The following is a 14,105-nucleotide window of genomic DNA, read 5'->3' as shown; positions in this document are numbered from 1 at the left end:
TTGAAATAGAAGACAAATGATTCATAGATGTCGACACTTGAAAAGAAAACGGGGATAATGACTGAATGAAGGATCATAAATTACTTGAATGTTCAATGCTCAAACAGTACTTAATGTTTCTTATCTATGTAGCGGGGTTTTTAACAGCAGTAACATCAGTTTAAGAAAGTAAAAGAGTGTATCTGGTAATTTAATATGGTACACGCACCTACACGATGAGTTTCGTGGGCTGAAGTAGAATAAAAACAATACAACACCAAAGAAGGGGACATTAATGATATGCAAAAGAGGTGTGCCTAGTGTGACTGTGACTGCACCTGCATGCTCAATGCTGCATATGTCAATAGTCATGTTGAAGCCTCCCCTTCCAGGCGTATTCTCTTGGGACCCTTCTCTTCACTATGGTTACAGGCCATTCCAATCCTTGTTTCCTTGGCATCTACTGAACATCTTTTGTAAGGTTTAAACCCTGTTCGACGAGTCTTGAGCTTACCTTGTTGAAGACCTATGGCCAGCAGTCCCTCCTCGTCTTTCTTATTTTCTTCAAATTGCAGGTTTTTTTGCACCCCTTCACACTGAGAACTGCATTTCTTACTGTCAAGATCCTCTTCATCTTTGCACTCAACCTGCTGCTTGTCATGTTTGATATTGCCCATCTGATGATCCTTGTTTATCAAATCATGCGGAGGTGAAAAACTTTGGGGTAACACTTCTCTGGAGAATAGAGCCTGGAAGGCCAGCCGTCCCTGATAATAACAAACATGGCATGAGGAGAAAAACAATATATGCATAGATTACAATAAATTTATGTCATAAGATATTATCCAGCACCTCTTCGGAGACCTCCTTCCAAGAATCCGTAAGGTAGCTAATGCTTCTACAACGACGATTAATTGGCTCAGTATCTACATGGTTTGCATCATGTGTTTTGGACTCTTCCTTTTCTTTTTCTTCCTTCTCTAGTGCATCTGTTTCTTCACTGCTAGAGGCTGAGTTGGAACCACATGAGGAGCGGTCAACTTGTTTGCTGCCATTCACTTTGTCAGGGTCAAGGTGTTCAGAAACTTCTTGGTTCTTCCCATGATCAGTAGTAGCCTTGGTTGAAGCGTTTAATTGGGCATCTCCAATCTCTTCATATTCGGATGAAGAAACAGCTGGTGACTTAGAAGATGAATCTTGAGCATGAAGAGCTTCTGAATATTCTGGATCAGCTGTCTGATCTTGCAGAGGATTTTCTGGAGCAACGTTTCCTTGCTCTGTCTTGGGTGATGCCTCGCCAGTATTGATCAAGGGAGCTGCAGTTGCTGATGAAGGTGGACAGGCAAAAGCAGTATGAAGTGGGGCACACAAAGGAAGCAGCCCATGGGCAGCCCACCACGCAGTTGCAGCAGCTACAGTCGCAGCTGCTATAGCTGCCACACTTGGAGGAGAGCCAATATGGCTAGATGGAAAGCTTCCTTGAGAGCACGAATGAGAATTTGCTGGTGTTTCTGCACTTGCACAGGGCCAAATCATTGCAGCAAAACTTGCTGCAGCATGGGCGGCAGGGTTTTGCATCAATGTGGAAACAATAAGACTTGAAAATGTGGATGACATGTGAAGAAATGATTGGTAATCTTCCTGATTATGCTGCATGAAAGGAGGACATGGGGGAAATGTTTGATGAATAGAGGATCGTGCTGTGTCATTTTGACTTCCACTTGTGTTTGATGCAGCTGGATTGGTAAAAAGATTGGGTTGCCCATTAACCCCTCCTTGCGGAATTACGGAGTCTCGAAACAATGTATCATGGGATGGATTTTGTGTAGCAGTTCCATGATTCCCATCAATGACGTGCACAGTGACATGCCTTGGGTAATTCTGACTGCCTTGAATTCCATCTGCTTTCTCAGTATGAACCATTTTGGCTTTAGAAGCACAATAAATGTCCATCTTAGAGGCTTTACAAATGCCATTGGTTTGCGTGCACTTACCATCATCTATCCCCAACTTCTGATTTTCAAGTTCAACAGTAACAAAAGATTTATTTCCTTCATCTTCAGCTATTACATCTTTCACTAAAGGTATATACTCCCTCAAGGCACATGAATTTTGCATTGGCACTGACATTGGTATTAAATTCTTGTCTGCTGAAGATGGGGACGAACTGGGTGCCTCCTCAAGAACAGTAAACACTTTTGAGCAGCCTTCACTCTTATTCTCGTTTGCATAAGTTGGCCTTTCATCTTCATTATGCTTCTGACAGAAGAGGGAACAAGCACAATTATTTCACTAACAGGGATACACAATAAAATTTTCTGAACCAAAATATAGAAAATAAAAATTAACCTCTGGTAGAGGTTCTTTCTCCAAGTCCAGAGTTTGTTTACAATGTGAAGATGCAACTGAAATGAGAAGCTTTCCATATTTTGCTCCACTATGTGAGGTTGGGGTGCCAACATTGGTCTTACGGGGATAAGGATTGCTTGGTTTTCTTTTGGGCCTTGGTGGTGGGATGTCTATATCAATAGCCTGTCCTAACGGAACACCCTTTACAAGGGCCTCTTTCTCCAACTGGAAGTAAAAAATTGTAACAATATTATCAGCAGCTGAAGTTTCACAGAAACCATCTAAGCATTCTGGTGGGATTGATGATTTCCAAAATACTAATCAGTAAATTTTGGGTAGATCTAACACGAACATTACAGTGATCTCACATGTAGCAGAATCAACTTTGTACACTGTTTTCTTCAAAAAAAAAAAAAGGAATTTTATTGAGATGAAGAGAAGAAAACTATGTACAAGACCTTTTTATTCGAAGAATGCCAAGAAAAGACGGTATCTAGAAAGTTTCTCCAATCATGTTGGGGGGAAAAATAAATTTAGGCGTAATCAAGGATTATTAATGTGGAATTAGTGAGCTGGAAACTGAGTTCTAGTTCCATGGAACAGGAGATGTCAACTAACAGTCCACAAGAGATTGCATAGTACCAAATCATATATCGTATATTATCAATTACAATCATGACTAAAGGCAATTATTGACAAGAATCTGACATGAAGAAAACAACCACAAACATTTGATAAATGTTCCCTTTTTCTCAGAATATAGTTTTCCAACTAAAAACTTTCATGTATGGTGCACTGGGAAATCAAAGAAAAAGCCTTTCCTCATCAGTAGAAAAAACAGCTAACATTTCTACCAAGCTCATTATACAGAAGTCAAAGGGACCAAGGTATTATGTGAATGACTTGAAGTGGAGGTATGTGAATAGTATATGTTTGAAAAAGTTTTGTCGTGCAATACTGGGATCTTTTACAGCTCCTCCGTAATCAGTTTAAAAATATTTCTTTTATTGAGGAAAGTCCAAAAGTAACCAGCGGTTATTCTCCATGAGAGATCGACCAGCTATCTCCTATGAGGACAATAACTCGCAAGTTGAATAATTTAATGTCAGAGCATGATTTTGTTTAATCTTCAATCCTACAACTAAGTTTTTTTTTAAAAAAATACAGCTTTCGATATCATTTTTCCGGTTTAGTCCACTTATAAAATTTTCTATTAGGCTAGTTTTCTGTTTAAATTGATAAATTCCATGTAAGGTCAGCTCTAAAATGTTAACTTTGAGGTTTCAGTGGTACTTATTAAATGTTTGTGCTGGGTTCTGACATTAAGCAGCACAAATTCAGCTGGGTGGGTTTAACCATTTTCGGGTACTTTTTATGGCGTCGTCTGACCTGACCTGGCTTAGTTCCTTGTGACTAATTTGTTGCTCTTTTTGCTTTGACAAGTAGCTCTATGCTGTACATGAGGCACAAATACTATCGCAATGAACAAAAATAGAAAAAAAAAGGGAGGGGGGGGGGGGCGACCTTGACCAAACAATCAAACTGACTACTTGGCCAACCACCCCCCCCCCCTCTCTCATCTTTCACTGCTTTTTTCAACTTTTTTTTTTTTTGGACATGGTAAAACCGGGCAAACCCGGAAGGATCCAAAACCCAAAACCCACCCAAACCCAACTCCTTTTTTCAACTTTAAAACCAATATTAATTCACATATTATATGTCCATTACAGTGCCCAAAGTCTCACATCGGGTAATTGGGATACTTGACGTTATATTTAAGGAAAGTGGTTCTCTCTCCTTAATGGCTAGCTTTTTGGGTGTGGTTTCCCACCTTCTTTAGGTACATAACAATGGTATTAGAACCTTGGTTGTCAGCACCATGGAAATTACATATAGGCTGGATTAAGGTGAATACCGAATACGTATAGTGTAATTTCAGCAATTGTAACCCAAATACCTGAGACTGAAGTTATGTCCTAAGCTTTTTCCTTCGCCTAATGCGTACAGTGTAATTTCAGCAACTGTAAGTAATTTAGTAAATGCCATAAAAAAAGAATAAGGGTGTTACTCTATCAGACTGCCAGAGTCCAAATCCTATTGCTTTTAGGTGTGGTTTTTCACTTTCCTTAGGTATTTAACAATGGTATCAGACCCTTGGTTATCGATGCCACAGAAAGGGTTATCTATAGGCTGGATTAAGGTGAATACTGAATACTGATAGCTGGTATCAAAGTGGCTATCGGTAGGTTATTGTCGAATAGAGTGAAGGCCCCCTTCTATTCTCCAAATAGAACCCAGTAAAAGGGTTTGGCATGGTAACTCAATTCAGAACAGTTATTGACTTGTGCTTAACACAGAAATCATAGGTGCATCAGAAAATGTAACCCATACAAATACCTAAGACTGAAGTTATGTCCTGAGCTTTTTCCTTCACCTAAGGAGCACTGTAATTTCAGCAATTGTAAGCAATTTAGTAAAGGCCATAACAAATGAATAAGGGAGTTACTCTATCAGACTATCAGTGTCCAAATCCTTTTACTTTTGTGCATATACATACTATATACAAGTGCGTCTGATATATTCAATGAAGAATAACATTGGAGTTATTGAGTATTCAATAAGAGTTATGAGAAACGATTCCATTTCTCTCTGTGTTGTCTTATCTTGCATTATACTCTAATAGGCACTGATTTTGCAGCTAGATAACAATCCTCTAGACCCTGTCATTCTAGGCATTAAATTATTGTCCTCCTTTACTTCTCTACACAAAGTACAAAGCCTAAATACCCAATACATTATCCTTACACTTGGTCCATATACACACATGATCCGGCTGACTTACATACTAGCTTTGAAAGTGCTGGAATTCCAACCAAACTTGTTGGTTTGCAGGGTCAACTTTCTTAGTTATAAATTAGCATTGTAAATCTCACTTAAGAACCCTACAGCCTTAAAATCCATTAAATTTTCTGAATGAACCTCTAGTAGTCATTAAGTCGTTACTCATTATTAATTTGAACTACATCCATGAAACTTCTATACTTATACGCAATAGCATATTGAAGATTCTTGCACTTGGATTTATTGTATATTACGGCAGCATAGGGAAATTTGGATTTCTTTTGCAAAGATGGTTTACCCTTGAAATGCTTAACCTTAATGTAGAAGGTAGTTAAACTTTCTCTACTTGTTTAGTCAGTAGCGTAATGTGTTCTCCAAAAGCCACTGATTAGAATACCAAAATGGGCCTCCAACACTATGCATAATGTGCAGTGATGTAAATTGGGTCATACTATCCTTACATACACTATGTTTAATTGTTTATGGAGTGGGCATCAACTTCATGACATTTTGTTTTCATTGAAAGTATCACAATTTAACAAATCAATAAGATGAAAAGTTTTTGTAATCAGAGTATTATATTTATTTCATTCTAAGTCAACTTGAACATACACCAAAAAGAAGCTTCCATGTTAAACATAAATAATCTTTTGACATATCTAGAAACATTACTGATACACATAGTTATATCCATTACTTAGTTTCCATCACGTTTTATGTACGATTTTAACCTCCTTTATTATCTAATGTAAATTTCTCAATCTCATTTTGATGTACCATGACTCATCAACCATAATTCAATACCATCCTCACAAGTGCCTTTAGAAAGAGCTAACAACTTTCGCCAATGAGTTATAGCTCAAATGGCATTGTCTCCCCATACTCAATTAAGAGGTTGCGGGTTCGAGTCTCCTATCTTTGGTAAAAAAAAAAAAGAGCTAACAACTTTCTGAACAAAACATTAACATCAAAGAATCACTTTTGCTTTGAATTTCCCTGACAAAGTTGGTCAATTTGTCAGATTTACTTAATTTTCATGTAAGATCTTTCAAGTTCGAAAGCAACAGTTTAGATACAGAATTATTTTATGGCAATGGACAGGAATTGTATTGATTAAAGTGTACTAAATGATGTACCAAACTACTAAATAAATCAATAGCAAGTCAAGAAAAAGCATATATTCATGTAAAAGGATCAATATTTCTAACATATGATCCGAGATGAGAAGGTACCCATTGACCTTTGAAAAGAATTTCTGTGCATGGCTCCTGATTTGCACAGCAGTCTTTGTTCCTATATGCTCTGCACAACAGAATCAAAACACGATAAAAGAAAAACGGGTAGAAGACGGGAGAAAAAAGAGTTTCCAGTTAAGATCTATTTATTTTTCCTAAAAAGAAAGTCAGCAGCTGACATCAATTTCAAAATTTTGAGTCCGGATATATTTCGAGATTAATTGGCAATCTAAACTGAACATATTCATCAGGTGAAATGCCAAAAAACAAAAATTAAAAAATTAGGCGTCGGTTGGGAGTAAAATATTACCTTCTATCCGCTGCCATGCTCGCCCATATAGCTTTAGGGCTTCTAGGAACCGATTATGCTCCTCCTCTGTCCATCGTTCTCTTTGCTTCGTAATTGTATATGGTTTTCTTGTCTGCAATTGCCAGTTATCTCATTAGTTAATGAAACTAAAATCGTTTAATTTCCTTTCAAGAGAAAATCAGAGCTGCATCATGACAAGTTAAAGATTTCCATGTACTGCAATAAACTGACCTTAACAACCACTTCTTCTCCAGAGGAGTATGCATCCATTACAGGACGTGTGCAGCTGACGCTGCTTCAGATCTTCCCTGACAAGGAATGGATAAAAGGAATATCTCCTTTCGTCCTTTGTGACATGGAGCACAGCTAATCCTAAAGCCGTTATGGTGAAAGTAAGCAGTATCTGATAGAAAGAAGAGGTTGCTACTGCAAAATAAACAAAGCGAGAAGAATAGGTAGAGATCCGTCTCTGTTTGGAATCAACAGTTATTCATAAGCATTCCAACTCATAAAGTCATAACACAAACAAGATAATAGATAGAAAGAACTATAAGAAAAAGATTTATCAAATTTTAAGAATCCACCGCGACAGAGAGAGAGAGAGAGAGACGCTTCTCCCAAAGAATAAAAGAAAATTCCTTAATCAGAATCCTCACCAAAACGAACTCCACAGCGCTGAAACCTTCCAAACGTGGAAACAACTATAATTAGTAAATATCTCAGACCACTTCTAGCTTCTGACTTCTTACATCACTTAATTAATACTATCTCTGTCACTACAAAAACTAATTAACAATTTCCATTCTCTTGTTTGGTTACCGAGAAAAACTAATCGCAAAGGAAAGTTCAGCTGTTTGTAGTAGCGAATATTTAACGAGAGACTATCCTAGCAGAAAAGTTCAGCTCAGCGTACCTGATGTATTCGAATCCTGCAATTTATTTTGTGAACATAACCAAAGAGAGGAAAACGAAAAGGCGAAGAATAAATCGATTATCAGTTTCTGGAGATTATATTTTCTCGGAAACCAAACCAAAAAGAGGGGAAAAAGAAATTATAAAGAAAGAAGAAGAGAAAACAGAAAGCAAACAGTAAAGTACCTTGGAACAAAGTCATGGTGACGAAGAAGAAGGAGGAGAAGAAGAAGAAGAAGAGGAGGAGGAGGAGGCTTGGAAGAGCGATCATGCATGAGAATTGAGGGAATTCATCTAACGGTCCCCGGAGGCAGAGAAGTCATCTCGAGCAATGGCGAATCTGAATCTTGTGGATCGGAAGAAGAAAATGAAGAAGCAGAATCAACAGAGAACTGTAGGAAGAAGAAGATTAGAAGAAGAGTGTTTGGGAGAGCAAACTCTGCAAGTACAACTACAACAAGCCAGAAGCATCGACACCAAACTCTTCCCGAAGGAGAAGCAATCTCAGCCACTATAATTTCTCTACCATTTTTCATTTTTTCATTTTTATTTTTTAAAAAGGAAGGAGTCGTTTTAATTTGAGGCTGCTAAGGACGCAAGAGGGAAACTCCCATCCATCCTGCCAAGTGGCACTTATTTAGTGGTTGATGCTTCTAACACCCACCGTTGCGCTTTTTCTTATTTTTTATTGCTTCTCTTTTTCAATTTTCTTACCTTTATTTTATTATATTTTGTTGGGTCCTTTTTCTCACCCTCAAATCAAATCTCATCCACAAACTCTACGCCCTGCTTATCAGTCCGTAAAAGCGTCGCCAGTTGTCAGACGTGGGTCCCCATATTGCGTGGCGCCAGTGACCGCTTGCATCCGGTCATCTCCCTATGGATATTGTTGTTTCATGGTGCCATTTTCCGCCAACGTGGCTCCCGCTTTTCGGAGACCGGTACGTGTCTTTCCATTTATAGTTAGTGTAGGACGTTGGATGGGTCCATGGGACACGTGCGCATTCCTAATGAGATCCTGTAACATCCATATGGTTCGAGTGGTGTTTTATTTTTACAATTTTCTTAGTATAATTATTTATTTAATTTAATATTAGTTCCTACTGCATTGCCATTAAAAAAAAAAAAACGAAAAATATGTAAACGCTTTTGTATTAAGTAGGATAAGTTAAGATATAATCAATGAGTTAGGGTGAAATAGTATTATTTTTATATTTTAAGTTAAAGTTAAAGTATTTATATTTGATATAATTATTTGTCTCAAAAGATTTTTTTTATTAACGCCTCATTATGTATAAATAATATTGTCACCAATTTTAACTTTATATGTAATTTTATCCGTAATCCACCACTTATACCTAGTTTCTACGATTAATTTTTTAATTTAGTTTTTGATGCATTATCATTATAAAAAAAATTTATACGTATATTTACTGTCACATCAATAAAAATAACTATTTTTTTATATTGATTGTATAAATAATTATCAAAAAACACGAATATGAGTCATATAAAATATTTTATAATGTTTATACATCAAAATTAAACTCTTGATTTTTTTTGTTTAAAAATAAAAGGAAAAAAAAAAGACAAACAGAAAAAATAAAAAATAAAACCAAACTAATTGGCGGGGCCTAAGTCTAGGCTAATAATGTGTTGAAGCTCATTTTATGACTAAAGCCATTTTACATATTTTTTCTTCGGAAGAATCATTTGTATCCATAAACTTTATGAACACTAACAAAAATACCTGTCAAAAAAGGAAACTAACGTTGTACTTATCAAATATGGATTCCGTACGATAAAAGTACCCAAACTTTAAATTTTTGTTGACTTTTTAATAAAATTTTCAAATTATTCCCACCCCTTATCTTTAACCTCAACTTCACCACTATCTCTTCCTCCCTAAATTTCAAACTTTCGCATTCCTCTATAAACACCACTTTAATCACCTTCTCTCTTCTCTGCTACTCCACCACCGCCACCATGACGGTATCTACATCTTCATCTACTCCATCCTCACGAACCCATCTCCAAGCAGCTTGATCGCAGACACAACCTCTCCAACTGGATCCATCTCCCTCTCTCTCCTTCTTCTCCAAAATCCTCGTCCCGAAGTTAGATCCAACGTTCTGGTTCAGCATTCTCTGACTTAACAGGGGAGGAACCTGTCACCATGGAGTCCATGAGTTTGAAGTAAACTCAAGAGGAGTTGAATCGAACCACAGAAAGGGACCTTATGCGCTGGATCTTGGTTCAGTATCGTTTCCAGAGCTTCTCCATCTTGTGGCGGCACTAGAAGAGGGGTCTTACTGGAGAGGCGTTGGAGCATCTCTGTGCGAAGGTCCTGCTGGAACTTGAATCCAATAGCTTTGAACTCTGGACTCGTCATCGTGTTGAGGTAAAGGTAATCTATGTGCAGAGGCTTAGGGTGGGTACTGTCAGAAGTGGTAGCATTACGTGGGAACAGACAGATTTTCTGGAGGCCTTGTCATCGTCTTTATCATTGTCGACGTCCAAAGATGGTGGCAGTGGCAGTAATGGAGTAGCAAAAAATAGAGAAGATAGTTAAAGTGGTGTTAATGGAAGGATGTAAAAATTTAAGATTTAGGAAAGAAGGGTTGGTGATGGAGTTGAGGTTGAAGGTAAAGGTTGGGGTTAATTTGAGAATTTTATTAAAAAATCAACAAAATTTAGAGTTTGAGTACTTTTATTATACGGAATCCATCTTTAATGGATACAACATTAGTTTCCTTCTTTGATGGCTATCAGCGTTCATAAAGTTCATAGGTACAAATAGTTATTTTTCCTTTTACTTTCCTAAACTTATGATTACGGCCATAAGATACATAGTTGATTATTCTTTGAATCAAGTTGACTTTCACCTTTCAATTCCAATTTACCAAGTCTCGGTTCAGGATAGGAGCATCAGATTTTTTTTATAAATCTTTAGAAAAGTATTTAAACAATCTGTTTTAGAAAGAACTTTACGAAAGCTACATTTGAAATAGCATGGTGGAGTTCATCATGAAAGATGTTATCACTAAAAAACTTCTCAGTATAACTTTTCAACTAATAAATACTCAAGTCACAAATGATATAACTAAAACCAGTAAAATCATTAAGAATTTTCAAGTTAGAATTACAATTTATTATAACTAAATTCATAGTAAAAAAACTCAGAATAGACAAAGGGAAAGTGAAACTAAAGAGTAAATTATTCATGTTAAATTTAATGATAGGGTAACATTAAATATATTTAAAAGTTTTTTAGACTAAAATAAAATGTTTAAAATATTAGGAATCGAATTAAAATTTAGTTCAAATATTAAGAGATCAAAATAATACTTTACTTTTACCTTATATTAATAAACTTAAAAGTAGTTTTGAGCTATAGTTTAAATGACATAATCTTTCCATATTCACTTAAAAGATCACGAGTTCGAGTTTCCATATTTTCGGTATAAAAGAAAAAAAAAACTTAAAAGTAGCTCTTTAATTTTTATTCAACTTTTTAATTAGTCCTTGTATTTTCAGTTGCCTTAATTTAGACACTAAATTTTCACTTGGTGACTCATGTTAGACTTTCTAATGCTTTTCATTAATGGTATGATGATGTGGACAACTAATATCATGTGTCAAAATATGGTTTGACTATGTGTAAAAAGGTGATGAAGTATTAATTAATAACTTAAGACATATTAACATAAATGTATCATAACACAGATTAAATGTTGTAATATAATTTGTCCACGTGTTACTATAATGTTACATAAGTGAATCAAATTAGCCCATTAACTAATTTTTTTTATTTTTTTTAAATTCAAAATTTTCATGATTTTTTATACTTATTAATTTTATCTATTTTTGTTACATATAAGTTAATTAAAATATTCTTGAAATAATAGAAAAATATTTGAAGAAACTTAGATATAACAAATTATTTTATAAAAATAAGAATTTAATTTTAATGTATTAATAGTTTAGAACGTTTTATATAGTCAATAAAAAAGATAGTTATTTTTGTTGATATGACGTTACATAATTGAATACACGTGTAAAATTATTTTATACTAATAGTATATTAAAATTAAATTCTAAAAATAATAGGCATAACTTATATAATAAAAAGCATTTAAAAAATCGTTCTCTTTATATAATTATTCTTACTTTCTATCGAATTAGACAACTCTTATTACTAAAAAATAAAACTATTGAATCATTATTTTCAGAGTGATACCTCTTAAATGAAATATAATACATGATCGCTAATTGAATCTAACTAAATTTAATATGTAACTTCGTGACGATGGCCAAAGACAATTTAACGTTATTTTATTCATTAGTTTTCTTTCTAGACGAGGTCATTGATCTCTTTCAAATTCTAATATATATTATCAACATAGGTGTAGAAGTTTGATTTTAACAATAAATTTGAAAGATGGAAAAAATAAAGAAAAAATGAAAAAACATTATGTCGATATAAAATTAAAGATACATTGGTTTTCTATTTAATTATTTTTTAGAAAATTCTTTTCTAATAGTTTTCATACAAATGGTCTTTTTTATTAATTAATATATTCTTTTAGAACATAAATAAAATAAATAAATTTTTATTTTCAATAAAATTTGCATCTTTTATACCAAAATAATAATAAAAGATATATTTTAGACCATCATAAAAATTATGTTAAAGAAATGTCATATTTATACATTGTCAAAAGTTATGTTATTAATATTAAATTATTATAAAATAAAAAAATGTATGTGTAGTTTTATTTTAAAAAGGTATTTCAAATAATATCATTTTAGTACAAAAAGCTCCATACTTCATGAAGAAGACTAAGTGTAAAAAAAAAAAAGAAAAATTAACTTTTAAAATTGACCTAGAAAAAGCATATAATAGAGTTAATTGAAAAATTTTAGAACAAACTCTATTTATGTTTGAATTCTCTACCGTCGTAACTAGATTCATTATGTCCTGCATTAGGTCATTTTCTTTGTCTATTATGTGAAATGGTAATAAGTTGAACAACTTCCAGCCAAAAAAGAATTTCGTCAAGGAAACCCTTTATCATTTTACCTCTTTGTGATGTGTATGAAAAGACTAGAGTGTTATATTACTCAACAGGTGGAGCAGAGGCTATAGGAATCAGTAGTTATTTTTAGAAAGACCTGTCGATAGCACACCTAATATTTGCTAATGACTTGGTTCTCTTCTGTAAAGTAACCAAGACACAAGTCTAACAAACACTTCAGAGCTTAAACTGTTTTGGTAAAGCTTCTGGAATGAAGGTGAATTTTGTAAAATCTAAAGTAATTTATTCACAAAATATTTTTAGATAGAGAAAGAATATGTTCACAAGCATTTCTTTTAAAAATTTTTCAACTCCTTAGGACAAGGGTGTTAAAAATTAGACTTTTAAAATAATATTTTAGCTATTTTAAATATAAATAAAATTTTTGTACATAAATAAATTAAAAGAATATTAGAACGAGTTTATCACAAATCATGCTAGGTACTGTTCTTAAGGATTTATTACCGTCCTACCCGTAGGTGGAATGGCTTCAATGAAAATTCTCCAAGATTAGACATGGATCATAAAAAATACAGTCCATACCAATATTCTTGGAACATTTAGAGCAGCACAACTTTATTCTTCTTCTTAATTAAAAAATATGTTGCAAGTAATTCTTGCTAATATTTTGAGAAAGCTTAATGTTATTGAGAGAGGGAGAAAGAGCAAAAGTTGCAGAATAAAAAAATGAAAGTGTTTGAGGATATATATATATATATATATATATATATATATATATATATATATATATATATATATATATATATATATATCTATCTGATACTTCTCCTTTTATATAATTCAATTCATGCAACGGTCATAAAATAATTCAATGATTTTCTTCTTAATTAGTAATAATTCAATTTAATGCTTTTCTTCCTAATTAGCAACAGCCATATTTTCAAGAAGATTAACAACAGTCATAAATCTATTCAAAGCTCTTATTTTTATTAGAGTGTCTCATGTGGTACTAAGTTTAATTTGAAACACAATCTTAAAAACACAACAATCCCCCATATGTTTCAAACTTAAAAAAACCTAGAAGAATTAAGAGAGGTTGAGAATATTTTGCATTAGCGGAGTATCCAAAAGGATTTAAACTTCACCTTAGGTCAAGTGGGTGACAACCCTGTAGAAGCGTAGTAGAGTAAACTCTTTAAATCTTATACTTCTGAGATTATGGTTGGAGCACATCCACAAGTCCACAAAACATTCTCTTAGGTAATGCTGTCCCTGGCGGTTTGCGCTTTAATGGCCATGCGTCAGATCCTGTTAACATGAGAACTCTAGAGTTAAGTGCCCAAACTCATAGGAGACGACCTCATCTCTACTCTCAGTTTTGTGCTTATCCGTCAAGAGTATGCTGCAGTAACATCTCCACTCCCATATTTTAGGATTATG

The 14,105-nt window shown here is 34.2% G+C and overlaps 1 protein-coding gene across 26 annotated transcripts; it reads right to left on the bottom strand.

The window, feature by feature from the left end:
- Nucleotides 1-58: 58 nt before the first annotated feature.
- On the bottom strand, nt 59-8,382 carry LOC112758575 (protein LATE ELONGATED HYPOCOTYL). 26 transcript variants are annotated; one of them, XM_025807280.3, is made up of 8 exons: nt 7,813-8,382; nt 7,371-7,396; nt 6,946-7,140; nt 6,715-6,826; nt 6,410-6,471; nt 2,329-2,553; nt 832-2,238; nt 59-746 (listed from the first exon to the last, which is right to left on the bottom strand). In XM_025807280.3, the coding sequence occupies exons 3-8, from the start codon at nt 6,982-6,984 to the stop codon at nt 348-350; spliced, it is 2,244 nt and encodes a 747-aa protein (XP_025663065.1). In that variant the 5' UTR covers nt 6,985-7,140; nt 7,371-7,396; nt 7,813-8,382; the 3' UTR covers nt 59-347. The 26 variants fall into 26 exon arrangements, with proteins under 26 accessions (XP_025663065.1, XP_025663069.1, XP_072076169.1 ...); XM_025807284.3 differs by having other exon boundaries at nt 6,402-6,471; nt 7,813-8,196; XM_072220068.1 differs by having other exon boundaries at nt 7,371-7,643; nt 7,813-8,176.
- Nucleotides 8,383-14,105: the final 5,723 nt, after the last annotated feature.

Source organism: Arachis hypogaea, chromosome 16 (assembly GCF_003086295.3).
Source record: "Arachis hypogaea cultivar Tifrunner chromosome 16, arahy.Tifrunner.gnm2.J5K5, whole genome shotgun sequence".
Lineage (NCBI taxonomy): Eukaryota > Viridiplantae > Streptophyta > Magnoliopsida > Fabales > Fabaceae > Arachis > Arachis hypogaea.
The sequence above is the reverse complement of the archived record's forward strand: the minus strand, read 5'-3'. Positions and strand labels throughout refer to the sequence as shown.

Bases quoted from the DNA above. Each gene is read 5' to 3' on its own strand.
- LOC112758575 (XM_025807280.3), bottom strand. From the start codon at position 6,984: ATGGATGCATACTCCTCTGGAGAAGAAGTGGTTGTTAAG. The intron at 6,472-6,714 runs GTAATATTTTAC...TCTGTTGTGCAG, and splicing joins AGCATGGCAGCGGATAGAAG to AGCATATAGGAACAAAGACT. The intron at 2,239-2,328 runs GTTAATTTTTAT...CTCTTCTGTCAG, and splicing joins AGAAAGAACCTCTACCAGAG to AAGCATAATGAAGATGAAAG.